General features: G+C 37.7%; 3 protein-coding genes across 6 annotated transcripts; 2 read left to right on the top strand and 1 right to left on the bottom strand.

Moving 5' to 3' along the window:
* Positions 1 to 152: 152 nt before the first annotated feature.
* Positions 153 to 9,103, top strand: LOC306863321 (bifunctional coenzyme A synthase-like). Its single transcript, XM_079406576.1, has 10 exons — positions 153 to 329; positions 1,676 to 2,384; positions 2,685 to 2,899; positions 3,123 to 3,254; positions 5,243 to 5,432; positions 5,549 to 5,613; positions 5,704 to 5,788; positions 5,865 to 5,962; positions 6,638 to 6,784; positions 6,879 to 9,103. The coding sequence occupies exons 2-10, from the start codon at positions 1,712 to 1,714 to the stop codon at positions 6,945 to 6,947; spliced, it is 1,674 nt and encodes a 557-aa protein (XP_079262702.1). The 5' UTR covers positions 153 to 329; positions 1,676 to 1,711; the 3' UTR covers positions 6,948 to 9,103.
* On the bottom strand, positions 7,436 to 19,185 carry LOC306863318 (myosin light chain kinase, smooth muscle-like). The gene is made up of 14 exons (XM_079406572.1): positions 18,924 to 19,185; positions 18,329 to 18,391; positions 17,488 to 17,615; positions 17,148 to 17,304; positions 16,287 to 16,598; positions 15,707 to 15,803; positions 15,423 to 15,626; positions 14,829 to 15,046; positions 9,726 to 9,849; positions 9,468 to 9,620; positions 8,728 to 8,857; positions 8,497 to 8,581; positions 8,187 to 8,315; positions 7,436 to 8,042 (listed from the first exon to the last, which is right to left on the bottom strand). The coding sequence occupies exons 1-14, from the start codon at positions 19,066 to 19,068 to the stop codon at positions 7,837 to 7,839; spliced, it is 2,151 nt and encodes a 716-aa protein (XP_079262698.1). The 5' UTR covers positions 19,069 to 19,185; the 3' UTR covers positions 7,436 to 7,836.
* LOC306863326 (uncharacterized protein) lies at positions 11,092 to 15,262 on the top strand. 4 transcript variants are annotated; one of them, XM_079406584.1, is made up of 6 exons: positions 11,092 to 11,247; positions 11,522 to 11,781; positions 13,043 to 13,142; positions 13,384 to 13,524; positions 14,009 to 14,152; positions 14,371 to 15,262. In XM_079406584.1, the coding sequence occupies exons 2-6, from the start codon at positions 11,576 to 11,578 to the stop codon at positions 14,659 to 14,661; spliced, it is 882 nt and encodes a 293-aa protein (XP_079262710.1). In that variant the 5' UTR covers positions 11,092 to 11,247; positions 11,522 to 11,575; the 3' UTR covers positions 14,662 to 15,262. The 4 variants fall into 4 exon arrangements, 3 of the variants coding, with proteins under 3 accessions (XP_079262710.1, XP_079262712.1, XP_079262711.1); XM_079406586.1 differs by lacking the exon at positions 11,522 to 11,781 and having other exon boundaries at positions 11,117 to 11,247; XM_079406585.1 differs by having other exon boundaries at positions 11,125 to 12,380.
* Positions 19,186 to 19,720: the final 535 nt, after the last annotated feature.

Below are 19,720 nucleotides of genomic sequence, written 5' to 3'. Positions count from 1 at the left end.
TTATTAAATAACATAATTTAAAATGATAAGATGAGAAATGTTCGCGTTTGGCGACATAAATGAGTTCATAGGGATGGAGGAATTGAAAGCGGCTAAAAACTACATTTCCCATGATTCATTGAGGCAGGAACTCCCTCTATCAGCCAATCATCAGTCAGTATTCCAGCACATGGCCGTCTAGGTCAACTGGACGTGAGTTCGCTCTGCTAAGCAAAACATTGGACTTTTATATAGTCATTATGACGAAGCCTGATACCAGACAGTTGTCTTCTGCAATATTATTCCACATTTAGCATTTCTCAACACCCTGATCGGCAGAATATCCTCAGGTAGGTTTTGCTGAAGTAGTCTGGTGTCACAGTGTGCTGTTCCGGATCAGCTGTGTTGTTCTTGCACTAATCTGGAATCATTTATGGATAAATATTCAGTTCCAGTTTATTTGTCTAGTGCTTTTCACGATGCAAATCGTTGCAAAGCAGCTTTAAATATAAAAGACATGTGTAAATTATTAAATAATTAAATGAAGTTCTTAAACGTATCTGCATATGTGTGTGTATGAAATTTGTATGTTGTATTATTTTCGGTTTAATGCTAAATATAAGAGTAATTTTTAAAAATGTTTTAATTGTAATCAAACGTTTCACGATTGAGAGCGAAATGTCAATCCTATTTGATTCTGTTCTGTTCTAATTATCATGGTAATTTTAGTCATGTTTATTGAGTTAATTAAAAGTTACGTTATTCTTATTATTATGGGAATTTTTGTCATGTTTCATGGAATTAATTTTAACACAATTTGCAGGATACATATAAGAGCTGTATTTGTAAAGGTTCTTTTTTTATTTTAATTATTGGAATAATTTTGCCAGGTTTTATTAATCAAAGTCTTCATGATTATGGTAATTTTGAGTTAATTTAATCAAAACTTGCATGATACATACAATAGCTGTATTTTATATAGATTAATTTTGTTTGAATTATTAGGGTCATTTTAGAGTGAGTGCAATTTCAGAAATTAGTGTTATTTCAATTCTCTTTGAAGATCAGAATTCTATTTGTCTTTTAGCTCAATTCTCAAAATAACAGAATAAGGATACTATGCATGTGTGTACTTACAAATTACAAGTCCTTAAAACAATTTAAAGTTGTGCATATGTAAATAACAGTCCAAGATACATAATTGCATATTTATTACATTTATTAATTTGGCAGATTTTGTATGCGCATTCGGTGAATTCAAGTTATACATTTTCACAGGTTTCTGCAATTGCATAAGTATCTCTTTATGGAACTGCATAAATAATGTGTTATTTTTAATCAGATCTATGTGCTGTCAAACGATTAATCACGATTAATCGCATTCAAAATAAAAGTTTTTGTTTACGTAATATATGTGTGTGTACTGTGTATATTTGTTATGTATATATAAATACACACACATGCATGTTTATATTTAAGGAAAATGTTACGTTTATATATTAAATATATTTATAAATTACATATACGTTTACAATATTTTCAAAATATATACTGTATGTGTGTGTGTTTATATACAGTATACATAATAAATATACATAGTACACACACATATATTGTGTAAACTAAAACTTTTATTTTGGATGTGATTAATTGTGATTAATCGTTTGAGAGCACTAATCTGTACTATATCTTTCAGCACCTCAGATCATAAAGTCACCATCAGCTGTCCATCATGTCCATGTTCAGCACCGGTATCCTGGTCCTTACGTCTCCGTTACACATCCTCCCTCTCCGCATCGCACCTGTCCTCACGTCTGCCGCCCAGGTGGTCGAGCGCACACTTTACGTCCATCTCCACCCCGGCCTCAACCTGGGCACAGGTGGCCAGGTGTGGCCCGCCTACATCCCTCCCGTGGTGGATCTCTGCACTCTCATCTCCCGCCTTTACAGCAACGCCGCTGACATTTGCGCGCACCTTGATGTCAGGGTGCTGCTTAGTAACGTCCGCGCCCAATCTGTGGCACTGAGCGGAAACAACGGCCCTTTTCCCACCTCGCAGACGCTGTCCCACTCACCAGAAGTAGTGCTCACAGACTTCCCCATCCAGGATTCAGGCCAGTCTTCACTGGTCACCCAGTGCTTGCAGAAGTATGCGGGTCACTGCTACGTTTGCAAGCCGAGTCTCTCATCTGTGCTTTTGTACCCGCGACTAAAAGAGGTTGAGGAAGATGATGATAGAGGAGGAGGAGGTGCACAGTTAAAACCTTTAGAGACGTTCAGTGATGTGGTGGTTGGCGGCACTTTTGACCGTCTGCATGGCGCCCACAAGACCCTGCTGAATATTTCCTGTCTGATGGCCAACAGACGCTTTGTCATTGGTGTGTGTGACCAGGAACTACTAAAAAGTAAGTGGAGACCCTCTAGAAATCTTTCAAAATCACCCATTCACTGCAGAGGATCCATTGGTGTGCAAGTGATAAAATGCTAAATTTCCCCAAATCTGTTCAAAGCAGCTCTAAAATGCTTTATAAATTTGTCTACGTGGTTATTTGGTATCCGGATGAATGTCTAGTAAAGTTTGAGATGTTTTGCCACCGTTGTTATCAAGTGATAAACCAATTGAATATGTGACTAAACAGTTTGGCCCGGGGAAAAAAAGTCTAATTTTGTAGTGATTACTTAAATGTGTCCTGCTTTTTGTGTAGATAAGGTCTTAAAGGAGTTGATAGAGCCGTACGATCAGCGTGTGCAGAAGCTCCAGGACTTTCTGAATGATGTAAAACCATCGCTCAAGTACGAAATCGTTCCTCTCTCCGACCCCTTCGGCCCCTCCATAAGCGACCCTGAGCTGCAGTGCATTGTGGTCAGCGAGGAGACGAGGAAAGGGGGTGAAGCTGTCAACAGGAAGCGTGTGGAAAATGTGAGGATGTTATTGGTTGTTATCCAGCGTCTATAAAAATCTTTATCGTTAGACCAGAGAACCACAACCTTGATATACAGTAGCTCAAAATTTATTTTTTGATAATAAAACAAATATACACTACTGTTCAAAAGGTTAGGGTCAGGTATGGTTGTCTACGTTTGACCGTTATTTGGTCATGAATTTGTTTATGGTATGTGATTAAGTGATGTTTTCTGTGCAGGGATTGGCTGAGCTGGTTCTGTACGAGATCCAGCTGTTGAAAGACGCCCATCATGCTGACATCGAGGAGGAGAAGATCAGTTCCTCCAGCCTGAGAACAAGATTGCTGGGCACGCTGCTCAAACCTCCATCTGTATGAACATCCTGCTCACTTGTTCATATTCACTAGCACTTACAATTCCACAATCACATAATGCACTTCATCTATTGATCAATACATCATGCATTAGTCCATAACCGTTATATTTATGCATTTTTTAAACATTACTGGAATATTTAACTACGTGTTATTGGAAAGAGGACTTGGTGAATGGTGTGTTTTTATTCAGGATGAATTGTTACATACAGTATCTCACAGAAGTGAGTACACCCCTCACATTTTTGTAAATATTTTATATCTTTTCATGTGACAACACTGAAGAAATGACACTTTGCTACAATGTAAAGTAGTGAGTGTACAGCTTGTATAACAGTGTAAATTTGCTGTCCCCTCAAAATAACTCAACACACAGCCATTAATGTCTAAACCGCTAGCCACAAAAGTGAGTACACCCCTAAGTGAAAATGTCCATATTGGGCCCAAAGTGTCAATATTTTGTGTGGCCACCATTATTTTCCAGCACTGCCTTAACCCTCTTGGGCATGGAGTTCACCAGAGCTTCACAGGTTGCCACTGGAGTCCTCTTCCACTCCTCCATGACAACATCACTGAGCTAGTGGATGATCGAGACCTTGCGCTCCTCCACCTTCCGTTTGAGGATGCCCCACAGATGCTCAATAGGGTTTAGGTCTGGAGACATGCTTGGCCAGTCCATCACCTTTACCCTCAGCTTCTTTAGCAAGGCAGTGGTCGTCTTGGAGGTGTGTTTGGGGTCGTTATTATGTTGGAATACTGCCCTGCGGCCCAGTCTCTGCTTTAGTATGTCACAGTACATGTTGGCTTTCATGGTTCCCTCAATGAACTGTAGCTCCCCAGTGCTGGCAGCACTCATGCAGCCCCAGACCATGACACTCCCACCACCATACTTGACTGTAGGCAACACATACTTGTCTTTATACTCCTCACCTGGTTGCCACCACACACGCTTGACACAATCTGAACCAAATAAGTTTATCTTGGTCTCATCAGACCATAGGACATGGTTCCAGTAATCCATGTCCTTAGTCTGCTTGTCTTCAGAAAACTGTTTGCGGGCTTTCTTGTGCATCTTTAGAAGAGGCTTCCAGTGACCAGTATGAGAGAGTGAGAGCGATAACACCAAATTTAACACACCTGAGACCTTGTAACACTAGCGAATCACATGACACCGGGGAGAGAAAATGGCTAATTGGGCCAAATTTGGACATTTTCACTTAGGGGTGTACTCACTTTTGTGAGATACTGTAGATGAAGTCTGGATTGTGTACAAAAAAACTTTTGTTACACAAAAAACTGACAGACCTCTGTATCACTGAGTCTCCAGACATTAATTTAATTTATTGATTTATTGACTGCTGTGTAATTTAATGAAGGCCATTTAGTCATGTGCATGTTGATCATGTGATGCATGATTTAGCTCAGCTGCTATTGCTTTCTCTATTGCCGTTCTTTTCGGAGAGTATATATTTTTCATATAAGGTACCATTCAAAAGTTATGATTTTTAAAATGTTTTTTAAAGAAGTCTCTTCTGCTCACCAAGGCTGTGTTTGTTTGATTAAAAAAAACAATAAAAAGAGTAATATTGTGAAAAATTATTACGATTTAATAACTGTTTCCTAGTTGAAGATATATTAAAATATAATTTATTGCTGTGATCAAAGCTGAATTTTCAGCATCATTACTGCAGTCTTCAGTGTCACGTGATCTTTCAGAAATCATTGCTGTTCAAGAAACATTTCTTATTATTATCAGTGTTGAAATCTGAAATTTGTGCAAATCTTATTGACCCCAAACTTTAAAATCTTATAAATAATGCTCATTTTATCATATGTGATGTTATATATTGTAGTGTTTCACTCAGCATTAACTTTTTAACTTGTAGTTTCACAAAAGATTCAAGTTATTGATTATTACTTTGATTTCATCCACATAAAGGTAAAGCTTGTAGTAGTAGTTTAATTTGCTGTTCTTCTGTTTGCAGCCGCAGCCGAATCTACCTCTGGATCCGTATGTGATTGGTCTGACGGGCGGCAGCGGGTCAGGAAAGAGCTCTATAGCACACAGACTGGAGGGTCTCGGCGCCGTGCGGATCGACTGCGATCAGCTCGGTCACGAGGCTTACCTGCCGGGAACATCCGCTTATCACAAGGTCGTCCAGGAGTTTGGCCCAGGTATGGAGACGAGACATTTATAGTCACTGAATGAATCTAGTTTATACTGGAATTCTGCAGTTTTTCCCTACAGAAAATGTGAAATGTGTTTTTGTGTGCTTCTCTTTTGCTGTCAGATATTCTTAATGAGGACAAGAGCATTAACAGACGAGTACTGGGTGGAAAAGTATTTGGAAACCAGGTAATTTAACTCAGCTGGTGAACATGATTGAATTCGGAACACATTGATTCAATCCTGTTCGTATTGTATTTGTGCGTGTTTGTTTTCCAGGAGCGTCTGAAAGCTCTGACAGACATCGTGTGGCCAGAGATTGCTCTGCTGGTGAAGAAAAGAATAGAGCAAGCAAAAGAACAGGGTGAAGCATACCTTCTCATGCTCTTGCTGAGCTTTTTCTGTTTTAATTGTGATTAACACTCACTTCCTGTTTTCAGGTAAGCGTGTCTGTGTGGTGGATGCGGCCGTGTTGCTCGAGGCGGGATGGGCATATTTAGTGCATGAGGTTTGGGTGGCCATCCTCCCAGAGGAAGAGGTACTAAAGCTTTAATATAGACACACATGGTTTTCTAAAAGTTGAAACGTTTGAGACCACATTCTGGGATCCAAAATCAGATTTAAATCAGAAAATAAGAATGACATTTAGGACATTTGAAAACAAAGAAACATGAAAAAGAGCCTGATATATATGAAATATTTCAGATTGTGCACCAATCAATAAGTTTTTTTAATGTTGTTGAAAGAAGTATCTAATGCTTACAAAGACTGCATTTATTTGATTAAAAATACAGTAAAATTGTGAAATATCATTACTCCAGTCTTCAGTGTCACATGATCCTTCAGAAATCAGTCTAATATGCTGCTCAAGAAACATTTCATATCATCAGTGTTGAAAATAGTGCTACTTATTATTTTTGTGGAAACAGTGATATATATTTTTTATGAATATGAAGTTCAAAATAACAGCATGTATTTGAAACATTGTCATTTCTGTAACTTTTTGTCAAAATTTGTCAAAATTGTCAAAGACTTTTGCACCCAACTGTATACAGCAGTCAACATTTAAACTGGATCAAAACCTTTCATTAAAGTTGTCCTAAAACCAAAATGCATTCTTGTCTTAGGACAACTTTTTTGATCCACTTCAAATGTTGAGTACTGCATATAACATTAGGATATTCTAGATGTGTTAACTCTCTTTTGGTCTCAGGCAGTGAAGCGTATAGTCCAGCGTGACAGTGTGAAGGAGGAAGATGCCTTGAGGAGACTGAAGAGCCAGTGGCCGAATGCAAAGCTGATAGAACATGCTAACGTAGTGCTGTGCACGCTGTGGGAACCTGACGTTACTCAGAGACAGGTACACGCACCAGATCCGGAGAGATGCGATGGGTGATGTGCTTTATTAACCTCAAAACATGTGGCTAATCATTGATGCATGTGCGTTTCCGCAGGTGTTGAAAGCCTGGACTCTATTACAGCAGCGGATTCAGAAGAGACAAGAAACCAGATCTTCACCCTGAGACAGACTTCAATATGAATACAACCAGATTTCAACATTTTCAGAATTTAGTGACCGTTTTCCTTAGTTGATCAGTTCAGAAACATGTGACACTTTTTTTAATCATTTACCATTTGTAACCTTTATAAACAAATGAGCCAGTATCAGTTCTTATCTGGCTCTTCTAATGTGCTGGAAGAGGTTTGGGACAGAAAACACTGAGCACTTTCAATACACCCGCAATATGCAGTTTAACTTTTTTTATTTGTGCCTACTGTCATTTATTTGTAACTGCAGTTTTCAGTGGAAAAGGCTTTGATCTTGATCATAGTATAGATTATGCTTATTCTGAAAGAGAATATGGATATTAATCTATATTGTGCCTCCTGAAGACCAAAGTTTAAAATGAATGTCAGATTAACCCATAATAGACCAAAAAGTCAGTGATCTAATGCAAATATATAAAGTTACTTTTGATGTAATAGTGAACAATGGTTTTAAACTACCAATTAAAACAAAACCTTTATTTCATAAAACTTTAATCTTTATATACACGCACATACAACAAATTAAACTCTTAAATTAAGCAGAATCAAACCATGCCCGAGTTCTGTAGAAAAAAACGCAATGCTCAAACAATCTCAATTGGTAAATGACTAAAACCTGACACTAGGGAAAATGATAGAAATTAAACTTGAAACTAACGTGATTGTGGGGTAAATTGCGATTTAAAAAAACCAACAACAGAACAATTCAGATAGTGAATTACAACAGCTTCTAGTGACGTCAAACATGATACACCCCTCACAAGTACTTTTGTTTCAGCATTTTTGCACATGGTTCCTAACGTTCTCTTGGTTTCGCTTAAGAAATCCTGTTTTCTTCAAGCTTAACATTGTAGATTTGGTGTTCTAGAGTTGCACGGTGAGTCTGGCAGAGCACAGCGCCTGTCCCAGACTGTTGGATGCACAGCATTTGTAGATCCCAGAATCCCCTGGTTGTACTTGAGCAAGGGTGAGTGTGCAAGTGCCAGTCTGATCATAATTAATCTGAACTCGTCCGTTTTTCTCCAGCGGCGCTTCATCAAACAGCCAAACCACTTCAGGGTCGGGATATCCTGCAAACAGAAGTCGTTTCAGTGAATTAAGGTCCAGTCACAAACTTATACTGCAGGAGGATCTTAAACATGTTTGGATGCAGTAGTTTGTAGTTTAATTCCCGGCATCCGTCAAACCCAGACTCGCCCATCTGATAGAGGTACCTTGAATTGTACAGGCCAGGTGCACTGTGGCTCCGCGGTTCTCAGTGAGGTCGTGCAGGGCTTGATGGAAACGTGGTTCACTCCGCAACTGATTTTCCAGAGATGCCACAGCTTGTTCAGCCTCTTTCCCTAGAGCATTCGCCAAAAATACAGTGACAGACACCATGAGAGGACAAATTAATCATTCTCCGGTAGTTGCAGGGGAAAGTCACTTTTGTGCCACTAGCCAAGCCAAACAGAGTTGCAAAAGTAACGCATAATGGCTTTGAACTCTTCATTTGTTGGACAAACGGGTTCTCATGTGTCTTACCATCTACAGAAATGGGAGATAGCTGTCCATCAGATTTGATGTAGTGAGCCATCCTTGTCAGTGCGAGCAGGGCTTTACCAGTTTTCTGCAGGATAGAACCGATGTACATGATTTGCAGTTTACCAAAGAGGTAAAGCAATACTGATGACAGCCTTAAACTTCCATCAGTGAAAACCACAGGCATCTTTATATTAAATCAGCTGAAAGCCAATAACATCTTTATTTCCATACCTTCCATTTCTGTCGGGCCAGGAACCTTCTCATCTTCTCTTTATTTAGGGATTTGGTTGATCTGGAGTTTGAGTCTTCAAACAAGGCTATCCAGGGATGAGCTAATGCTTTCTCACAGGATAATCTTGTTCTAGGAGTGTAAAAATTAAATAAAACATTCTACATATAGAACGGAGTATGATGCTTAAATAACTTGCAGTCTATTTTGCATGATTCTGGACTGAAAATGGTCAATTAATTAAAGACCGAAATGAACAGATTACAAATCTAAAAGTTATTACAGCTAAATAAACCAATAATAAAAAGTTAGTTAGTTGATAAAGTTAAAAATTTCAGCTGCTTGAAATTAAAAAAAAAAATACAGACCAACCCAATTAAAAAAATAAAATAAAGAAAAACAGGAAAGAAAATATTAAAAACTAGTGCTGGACAATGATTAAATCACATCCAAAATAAAAGTTTGAGTACATAATGTGTGTGTACCGTGTATATATAAATAAAAATGCACACCTGCAGGTATACATTTAAGAAATGCGTTTATATATTAAATATATTTATATATAAAATACAAATGTAAATGCACGTAAATATTTTTTAAATCTATACTGCATGTGTGTCTATGTATACACAAATATACACAGTACACATTATATAAACAAACGATTAATCGCGATTATTAGCAGAATATAGTAAAACATGGATGTGACTATGCTAATTTCGAGTCACATTCATTCATTCACCTCTTATCCTTCCTCAGCAGGCTGCTGATGAAATCTTTGGCCTCATCCGTGATATCATCAAAACTCTCAGGATCAAACTCCCACTGCGCTGCAGTAACCAGAGCTAAGGTCTCGGCGTCGCTGTTTCCCTGGAATGGAGACTCGCCACTCAGTCTGGGAAACGGTGGAAAAGAAAATGCATTACATCGACTACAAACACACATATTAGGCAACTGAATCAAGGTGGCATCCATAAACTGCTTCATTCGGTGCCCTTACAGGATGTAGCAGATGACGCCGACGCTCCACATGTCAGTGGCCAGATCTACAGGCTCATAATTGATAACCTCTGGGGCCACAAACTCTGGAGTCCCATGTAAGACCATCAGACGTTTACCAGGCTCTGAAAACACCAAAACAATTAAATATTTTTGTGACAAAAATAAATGTCTAAATATTTTACATTAAAAGTAATCCGTATGAAAAGGGAGTTTTGTATTTTGTATGAAGCTGGAGAGTTTTTCTGTTAATTTGTTGAAAATTAATCTCACAGGATTTAGTCCGGTTTATATACTGAAACTCCAAGATGTGATATCAATCCTCAAGTTATCAGCAGCACAAAATAAATGCTTAATTTGAGCAGGTTGTGTCCTAAATTAGACCAGACATATGCAAATGCCCTTGCTACCAGAGTTTGATCAACATTTCTATATTAATCTGTGTAAAGCAATTCAGAGAATTGATTCTATTACTGAAAACATGTTACAAAGACTGAACTATGTAGAACTGAACTGTGGAGTTAAGACAGATTTTCACCATTTTTGTGCAAGTCTGGCAGCAAAACCTTGACCGCTTAAAATGGTCAAGGACCCCCCAAAAAGGGGAAGTCGTGGCCTAATGGTTAGAGAGTCACCATACTTGGTCGTATGTCACTTTCACTTCACTTCAAAAGGCAACAATGAATGACAAACCAAAAAGCAACCAATCATGTTTTGTGCCACGTTGTTTATGTCCGTGCAATAACAGACTGGTCATATATGTCTATGGGTGTGGTAACTTTTGGATGTTTTTTTTTTTTTATTAATGCCAAGGTGCCAAAGATAAAAGTAGGGAAAATATAAACATTGCGTACAAAGAGGTGGCATTACATGCAAAGCACCATGTATAACCATAAAAAAAAAAAAAAAAGTTAATGAAGAATATTATGAAATTTTGCAAGTAGTAATATGTTAATAACATTCATTAATTTTATATTTTTGTATATTGAAGCCAAACAGTATGTCTTTAAAAAACAAAGAGAAACCCTGGAGCACATTGCGATTAATAACATTAGAGAATTCAATCCAAAATTGTGTGCGAGGACAATGCCAGAAGATATGCAAATCATTATTAGTATTATTAGGGTCACCACAAAAAGAACAGCTTGTACTGTCGGATTTAAACCTTTTCAAAAACATTTTTCTACATTAAAGGTAGTCCATGAGTTTGCGTGATCAAACGAGTCTTGCTCATTGGCTGCGACCCTCGGTCAAAAACCCTTTCCCTGAGGAAGACCTCAAACTCCAGTCAAATATGGCATTAGAGAGTAAATCCACACTCCAGTGCAGTAGGTGGCGGAAACGCACCTTTAAATGTTGTAGTTGCTACTACACATGAAAGATGATCCTGGAAGTGCTTCACTGGTTGTTTACAGCAGAAGAACAGGGATGCTCTATGCAAGTTTCGTGCGTTTCTTTTTAAAAGATGGTGCACAAGCGTGCATTTCCAGGATGCAAGAACTTCAAGCAAAAATTGCGAGCACGTAAGTGCATTACCGAGCCTGACTCCTCACAGATTTCCAGTGAACAATCTTTGGCTGCTGGCTGTTCCTCGGGATATTACTTTATATATTCGGTACTTCAAGCACATGAGATTGTGCAGTGAACATTTGTCACGATTTCAGAGCAGATGAGGGAAAGGCACTACGATATCTTACAAATACAGCTGTATGCATAGAGGCATGCATGCATTTGTATTAATTGTAGTTTTAAAACTATTCGATGTAATGCATTACAAAATAGTGTAATTAACTTTAGGAGACTGCGAGTGATTCATCACTGATCAGCCAGGACTTCTGTTCAGAAGAGGAAATGGATCACTGTTATGCATTAACCGCAGAGACGCTACAAACTCTGCCAAAGAAGCGAAAGAAGTCCGACGTTAAGAAGAGAGAAAGAGACAGACTGAGACAGAAAAACAGAGTAAACATCGGCGTGGCCTATTCCAGATGGAAAGCGCTGAAAGCGGAGAAAGGCATGAAGAACGACGCGGAGGTTGCTTGTTATCTGCTGGACAGGTAAAGAACGCTCTAGAACTGCGTGCGTCTTGCGGAAGAACACTGTAGCCGGAACTACTTCTCTCCGTTTATATCTATGGCGAATCACGCAGGTACTGTGCTGCTCCGCAGCACTTCCTACCAGAACCAGTGTAAAATAGTCCGAATAAAAAAAAATAAAAACTTACAGGCGTGCCGTAGTGATTTAGGATAAGCCAAAAGTACGGTTTGGAAAATAAACTCTTGTACTCGCTCCTAAAAAAAAAAAAAAAAAAAAAAAAATTACGGACTGCAGCTTTAAATTAAAGGTGAATAAAAAAAAAAAAAAAAAAAAAAAAAAAATTTGAGTCCCAAAACACTTGCAGCCAATCAGCAATAAGGGGCGTGTCTGGTAATGAGGGAGAACAGTGGACGGATACTAGCAGGTCGACTATAGATCGAGAGATGGCAGATAAAAAGAGGAAAATATCTGTGGAACAAAGCATTAAAAAGAGGGGTTACGATCAAGCAAGAGGTAGGACCCGTATAAATATCGGAGCAGCTTTTCAGCGCTGGAGAGAACTGAAGGAGAGAGAAGGCCTGCAATCAGACGCCGAGGTTGCTTTGTTTCTTCTTGATAGGCGAGTAAATTTGATTTTGCTTCGCTTCACACAACTTGTGTTGAATATGCTTGTGTCATCTTCGCATGTTTGTTCATTTGCAATCTTATTGTCGTTCGCTTCAGCTATGATAAAGGCACGTTGATTTCCACTATAAACATGGAGCATGTAAACGACTTTGTTATCGGTTAAGGATAACGGCATGGCGGATTAGAACATAAAATGGGGGCGAGGTCCTGTTTTTGGGGTATTGTGTTTGTTTTGGTGCTTTAAAATATCAATATCGTTTTGCAAAGTTCACTTAACAGTTAGTGGCGCGTCTTCATAAATGCTGCATCCGAGCACGTGAATTACGCGCGTTTAAAAGACCGCGTACTAAATACTAATTTACTAAAGGAAGTAGTTAGTACGGATTATGGATCGTTCGAAGAAGCCGATTTCAGACCGACACAGAACTGGCTTTTTTCTTGCTGGACAGGTAAGATGTTTCAGTTGAGTGGTAGATACCTAGCAATTTTTTTTTTTTTTTTTTTTTTAAATCAGTTCTAACTTTTTAGGTAAATTTTGGAAATCGTGTTACACCAAAAACAGTATCAGGAAGTAAAAAGTGTAGTTCCCCCCCCCCCCCTAGTATAAATTAAGTTTAGCCCAATTTGCTTATGGCAACATTTTTGTTTATTAAGGGTGTGTGGTGGGCATCTTTTACAAAACAAATCCAGTGCATCTCCGAGAAAGAGAGGAAGACCCCGGAAATCAACATTTGCATCTGCACCAAAAACTGAGGTATGTACATTCAGGTAAATTAGTAAATTTTTTGCCATTGAGATGGGAAAGAGTCACAATTATCTTGAAATAACCTGTAAAAATTAATACTACATTAGTACAATGGATGGTTTGTCAGGTCAATCAACCTATGCCAAAGATTACTCGTATTTTACAGTAACTCTAGTCAACCTGTTAGATCGTAAACATCTGATTTATGCTGCATCTGATACAACATATTTCAAACATAAAATTGTCATAGGAGATTCTGAGGAATTCCCCTCAGCCCAGTTGGGACTCCCAGTCAGACACTGAATCTGTGTCTAGTCCAGATCCCCAGTCCACAAACATGGAGGTCCTTGGGATCCGCTATGACCTTCCTCCCGTACAGCCATATCAACCAGTAAGTGCTCACATATCATGCGAGTTCCTCCATTATTACAGTGCTTTCCAATGCAGTACTTTTTTGAAATTCATTGATCTCATTTTATTTCTCCTCCCAAATTCTTCTGCAAATAATTGACAATTTTTTCAAAATTGTTTGTAGTTATTTTCAGCCATACATGTGCAGTTTTAGAGTTTATAAACTCGTTTTAAAGTTTATTTCCCATTTTATTTTTTGCCAGAAATTCAACAAGACTTACTGACTATATACGGCCATTCCTATTATGGTTAAATCTTGTTAAATAAAGAAAAAAACGAATTGATCTAATTTGACTTTAATTTGGAATTAGATTGAATTGCAAACTTGATTCAAAACAGTAAAATTGACAGGCTAATTAGATGATCCACATACAAACTTTAAAGTGATTAACATACAACAGCAACCATATACAACTGTATTCTGCATTATAATTTTGGACGCATCACCATTTTCTGCCATATAGGATAAAGAAGCACTAATGGAGGATGGATTTGACCCGGGTGACAGGATGGGTTATGCTGAGGAACAAAACAGTATGATGGAGCAGAGTTCATCTTCAAGCACAACTACAGAGGACGACAGTGCAGTGCACTGGGAGGAAAGAAAGGTTGGTCAAAATGGACAGTTGAGTAAATATCTGCCCTACTAAAGGAATTAATGTATGCTGGACAATTGTCAGCCGCCTTTCCTTCAATATTCACTCCAACTCATCCGGGGTAATTGGTCTATGGAAATATTTAAGCATTTAATAAGCCTTTAGATCAAATTTAGGATCAGCAATTCAGTCAAAGAAGTCCAAACTGCTCATTATTTTCTGTCTCGTAGGCTGAACTCGCACAGACTGCCCTGCGATTGGAGGAACGTTTAAACGCCATGAGATCTTTGTCTGATGCCGCATCTGATCCCATTTCAATGACAAGAGGAATAGTAGATCAGAAGGAAAGAAAATGGGCGGTCAACAAATCCAGTTTGACGGGACTGTTCAGAACCTGCCATCAGTGTGGAGAGCCGGTTCTGGAATTTAAAACATTAACATCCGGGAGTCTGATTCGGATTCAGTGGGAATGCTCAAAAGGACATCTCATGTGGCTCTTTCCCAACCACAACCCAACATAACACACACTGAAACCAGACAGGGATGAATGTTCTGCAGTTTATCAATTTATTAAAATGTGAATATAAAGAAAATAAAGTTTCTACTTTGGAATTACAAAATTGAGGATTTATTTTATTTTTATTTTTTGGTACTTTGACTCACTCTGAAAAAAACTTGAATCACTCACCCAGTTTGCAAGCTAATCCAAAGTCAATGATCTTGATGAGCGACCCAGCGCTGTTCACACAGACAATGTTCTCCGGCTTCAGATCGAGGTGAATGATGTGTTTGCTATGGATATACTGGATTCCTTCCAGGATCTGACGCATGTAGTTCACACTGTTGGGTTCTGTGTGCTCGAAGTTCTCATCTACTATCAGTTCAAACAACTCCCCACCTGCAATACTTCAATGAGGCAGAACAATTACGGGTTAGAAATGCATGTTGGGTTCATTTTTACGCTAAAGTTTTGATTTAAAAGCTTAGTGAAATTACAACTTTCAAAAAAGTTTAAGATGTTTGGCGGGTAAAAAGAGCTTTGAAGTTACAGTTAGACCACTTTGAAATGTAAAATTCTAAAATTGAAAACATGCTCAAATTAAATGCACATTTTAAATATTTAAAAACCTGGTCTGATATTTCCCTTAACCTCAACATTCTAAATTAAAATGGACGAGAAATTCACGTACAACAGTTCCATAGTTAGATTTGTAGTTGTGTATATTAGCAAGAGCCATTTCATGTGTGACTTTAAAGAGACATGGATTATATCACTACTCACTACTCCAGAATCATGACGATCTCAGACGGGGTGTCGTAGGCTGCGAGACACTGCACCAGCTTTGGGTGATGTAGTTCATTCATCAGTTTTATTTCTTGACGCGCTGCGGTTTTCTCTCTGGAGACACGGGCCCGGTAGAATTTCCCAGCATACACCCGACCCGTCTGCTTATGGGTCATCCTGTACACCTCTCCAAACTTCCCCCTGTGGAGGTATAAGATGACTGTTTAAGACCGATATAAATATCAATTTTAGACTTGATTTATGAGATGGCTAATACTCACACTCCCAGTTTTTCATGAACATGATAATGATCCCTGGCTTTATGTGTAGTGTCAGGCACAACCTCCACATATGAGGTCACTTCCTGTTGTAGCTCACCTGTAACATTATTCTTGCTTGAACCACTGGCTTCAAAAAGAAACACTAGCATTCTATATGCATGTTTTTTTTTTACACATACATTCTAAAAGTATTAAAGTAATATTTATTAATATATTTGAAATTATTTGTACACATTTATATTTTTATAACTAGACATTTTAATTATAGAATGCATATTTATTTTTGTGTATTTAAATATACATTTATATTACATTAAATTCTAAATGTTAGTACAAAGTGGAAACCGTTATAACTTAAATACATTATAGAATTTACATTTAATTTATTAAAAAAATTATACATTTTTAAAAATTTAATTTTAAATAAGTTAAATGAAAATTTATTTTAATGTTATAAATACAAAAAAATTGGTCTCATTCCATGCATACATAATTTGTATACTGTACATACTACATATACTATAGAAATATAAAAAATAGCACTAACTTATAGTGGTTTAAGAGTTGGGCATCTGTCTACCTGCAGTGTTCATCTTAATGCAGTCCGACTCCTCGCTGGAATCACTGACTCCCGCTGCGTTACAGGCTCGTACTCTGAAGCGATACTGTCCCTGCGGGTCGAGGCCAGAGCGGACCCGATACGAGGTGTTCGGACACTGGTTAATGAGTTCAGTCCAGTCGCCAGGCTCGGTTTGGTCAAGCCTCTGAAGCTCCACCACGTAGCCTGTGATGGCAGAACCTCCGTCAAAACACGGCCCAGACCAGGACAGAACCAGAGAGGTGCAGGTCAGCTGGGACACGAACGGACACGAGGCTGGAGGGTCTGGACGATCTGGGGAGAAATAGAAAGTGAATGAGAAGCAAGGTTATTTGGAAGTAAAAAAAATTGTTATAAATGTTCTCAAATAAATAATTTAATTAGAAATTGTGCTAGTCATATATATTTCTGTAACGTAAAGACTGAAAATACAAAAAAAAAAAAAAAAAAAAAGCTAAACAGAAATATTAAAAAGGCATGCACATGACAACGTAAACAAAAAAAGAGAATTTAAAAAAAAAAGCTAATTTTAAACCTATATATATATACACACATTTTAAAACTATTAAAAATTATAAGTACTGGTTCATAATTTCAAAAACCTGAACTAGAATTAAAACTGAAAGTTAAAAAAAATCCAATAAAAAATAAAGCTTAAGTGGAAATATTAATAAAACATAACATTTATAAAACTAAACCCCTGAAAATCTCATTCAAAATATTACAAACATTAAAACAGTATACAAATACTAAAACACAAATGAGAACAAAAAGGCAATTTGATTATTGGTTGTCATACCATCACCATAGATATAGCCCAATTAGACTAATTTCAGATCTTACGAATGACACTGAGGGTTATGGTCCAGTGAGCTGTGCCTCCTCGGTTCCGAACAAAAAGGGAATAACTTCCCGCATCTACAGGAAGAACGTCAGAGAGAACCAGGGTGCTGCTACTGCTGGTGTTCGTCACACACACTCGCGGCCCTTCTAGCACAACCTAATGACAACATATCAAACAAGTGTTTGTTTCCCTTCAATTCTCTTGATTTTTGCACAGTGAATTTCATAAGCAGGTGTTTTGTGGTGGATTCATGAAGTCAGTTCTTAAGTTCACATGCACAGGTGTGGAGAATCACATTAATTAAATGCGTTCCACTAAAGCTTCACAAACTGCCCAGACCTTTTTGGTATCATGAATCCAGCAGGAAGCCACAGGCCCAGAGCTTTTGAAACGACAGAGCAGTCGAGCGGTTCCTCCAACACAAACCACAACCTGCTGCTGGGGATCCAAAAACTCAGCTACTGCACCTGGACAACAGAGAGAGAGTCTACTGATGCACAGATGGAAGCAGTTCAGCTTCTTAAACCACAAGCACTTCATGGCTCTTGTAAGAATGCACTGATTGTGGCCTACTTAGAATTCATCAGTTTCAGGATTTGAGAATCATATTTATAGCACCAGTGTTATTTTAGTATTGCTAATATAGTATGAGGTTTTGTTAATTATTTGAATTAAGTTTTTAGTTTTAGCTATTTTAGAACTTCAACGAAAGGTTTGTTTTGTCAAGTAAAGAAAAGTGAACTTTAAATTATTAGTAACACATTAACATCTCACTGAAGGCAAAACTGAGAATTCAGAAACCACATACTCACCTGAGTATCAATTTTATGAACTTGAACAAGGCATGTAGATATAGACATAACTCATCAGCCGTGTGACTTGCAATGTTTAATTAAATGTGGCATATAATTGGCTAATAGACACAGAAGGCTTGTGTGATTGGCTACAGGCATAATGACACCGTCTGAATTCAATTTATACAAATCTGTTTCCAATCCCACATTCTGCACTATCATGAAATAACACAGTTTTTAAAATAGTGCATTTTTATCCAAAAGGCATCAGAAGTATATAAATGAAGGACATGAACATTCCTATTAATAAATCACTGTTGTTCATTAACATTTTTAAATAATTAATCTACCATGTATGTGTGTCTGTTGTTTGTAACTTAAGATACCTGGTCTCCTCTTTTCTGTGTCCAGGGAGTTTTTAAGATATTTGTTCCTTGTGCCAGCAGTTTCTGTTTGGAAATGTTTAATAATGTGTTATTTTTATTGCACAAATATCAAAAATATAGTTTCACTTTCTGTGTATGCACAAGCACATTAATCAAAAGTGACGGTAAAGACATTTATATCATTAAAAAACATTCCTATGTCAAATAAATGTTCTTTTGAAATTTCGATTCATTTCAGAATCCTGGTCACAAAAATATGAAGCTGCTAATCTGTTTTCCACATTGATAATAATCAGAAATGTTTCTTGAGCAGCATATTAGAATGATTTCTGAAGGATCATGTGACACTGAAGACTGGAGTAATGATGCTGAAAATTCAGGAATAAATTACATTTTAACATATATTCAAATTAGTTTAAATTCTAATAGTATTTCACAATATTTACTGTAGTTTTGATTAAAAAATGCAGACTTGGTGAGCAGAAGAGACTTACGAACTTCTTAAACATCTTGACAAGGAAACATTTCCAATATCTCTTTAAAAAGTTTAAAGATGATTAATCTAGGGAATTGAGTTAAGGTAGAAATATCTCGCCTGATTTCAGACAGCTCTCCTCTCTGTTGGTCGTCTTGGTTCCTTTCTCTGTTCTCCTCGGCACATCCAACGCTGCTGAAGACTTCAGGTCAAACCTGAATGTTGAAATGTAGGTCTTCTTTTGACCTTTTTCAATAAAGGCCATTATTATACTGTAACAAGTTCCAAACTCTTGGTCTCGTCCTCTTCTCAACTTCTTTCAGATTTGCCTGTCTCCTTCCATTACTTCTCTCACTGCTGAATTCGGCAGCATTCTGGTTCTACTTCATGTCAGAGGAAACAGCAGATGTTATCAGGGCGATCATATAAATGGCTTGAGGTGGAAAGGTACGAGCTAAACAGATGAAGTGGGCAGGGCTTCCACATGTGGCCTGTAACCGAAAGCCACTCAATCACTGTCGAAATCCACAACAACACAGAAATCATAAACAGTTTCCCTGAAATGTGCACAAATGCGTTGGTCTCACAGGCAGAAAACATTGTAGACTTAAAACTATAGACATTTAAACTGAAAACTACAACTATTTTCTCGGCTCATGGGTGTGTGACATATATATGTGACATTACAAATGTGGATGAGCCTGTCGGGCCGCTTGGGATTATTTTGCTTACTTTAACCTGATGTAAACCTCATATTTTATCTGGGTATATTTCATCTCTACAATGTAGATGTAGTTTGCATTTCATTACCATTGATCAGGAAAAAGCAGCATATGAATGTTGTGTGTGTGTTATTTGTCAAATCAATGCAATGTCTTATGAATATATAATACTTCATGCTCTGAATTGAAATGTCT

This window comes from Barbus barbus (assembly GCF_936440315.1).
Source record: "Barbus barbus genome assembly, chromosome: 44".
Lineage (NCBI taxonomy): Eukaryota > Metazoa > Chordata > Actinopteri > Cypriniformes > Cyprinidae > Barbus > Barbus barbus.
This window is presented reverse-complemented; position numbering and strand designations above follow the sequence as displayed.

Excerpts from the sequence above, each read along its gene's own strand:
- LOC306863326 (XM_079406584.1), top strand. The coding sequence starts at position 11,576 with ATGGATCACTGTTATGCATTAACCGCAGAGACGCTACAAACTCTGCCA. Across the intron at positions 11,782-13,042 it reads GCTTGTTATCTGCTGGACAG|GGTGTGTGGTGGGCATCTTT; the intron begins GTAAAGAACGCT and ends TTGTTTATTAAG. Across the intron at positions 13,525-14,008 it reads CCGTACAGCCATATCAACCA|GATAAAGAAGCACTAATGGA; the intron begins GTAAGTGCTCAC and ends TCTGCCATATAG.
- LOC306863321 (XM_079406576.1), top strand. The coding sequence starts at position 1,712 with ATGTCCATGTTCAGCACCGGTATCCTGGTCCTTACGTCTCCGTTACAC. Across the intron at positions 3,255-5,242 it reads CGCTGCTCAAACCTCCATCT|CCGCAGCCGAATCTACCTCT; the intron begins GTATGAACATCC and ends TTCTGTTTGCAG. Across the intron at positions 5,789-5,864 it reads AGAGCAAGCAAAAGAACAGG|GTAAGCGTGTCTGTGTGGTG; the intron begins GTGAAGCATACC and ends TCCTGTTTTCAG.
- LOC306863318 (XM_079406572.1), bottom strand. The coding sequence starts at position 19,068 with ATGGCCTTTATTGAAAAAGGTCAAAAGAAGACCTACATTTCAACATTC. Across the intron at positions 18,392-18,923 it reads GGAGAGCTGTCTGAAATCAG|AAACTGCTGGCACAAGGAAC; the intron begins GCGAGATATTTC and ends ATTTCCAAACAG. Across the intron at positions 9,850-14,828 it reads TGGATTAGCTTGCAAACTGG|AGCCTGGTAAACGTCTGATG; the intron begins GTGAGTGATTCA and ends TGGTGTTTTCAG.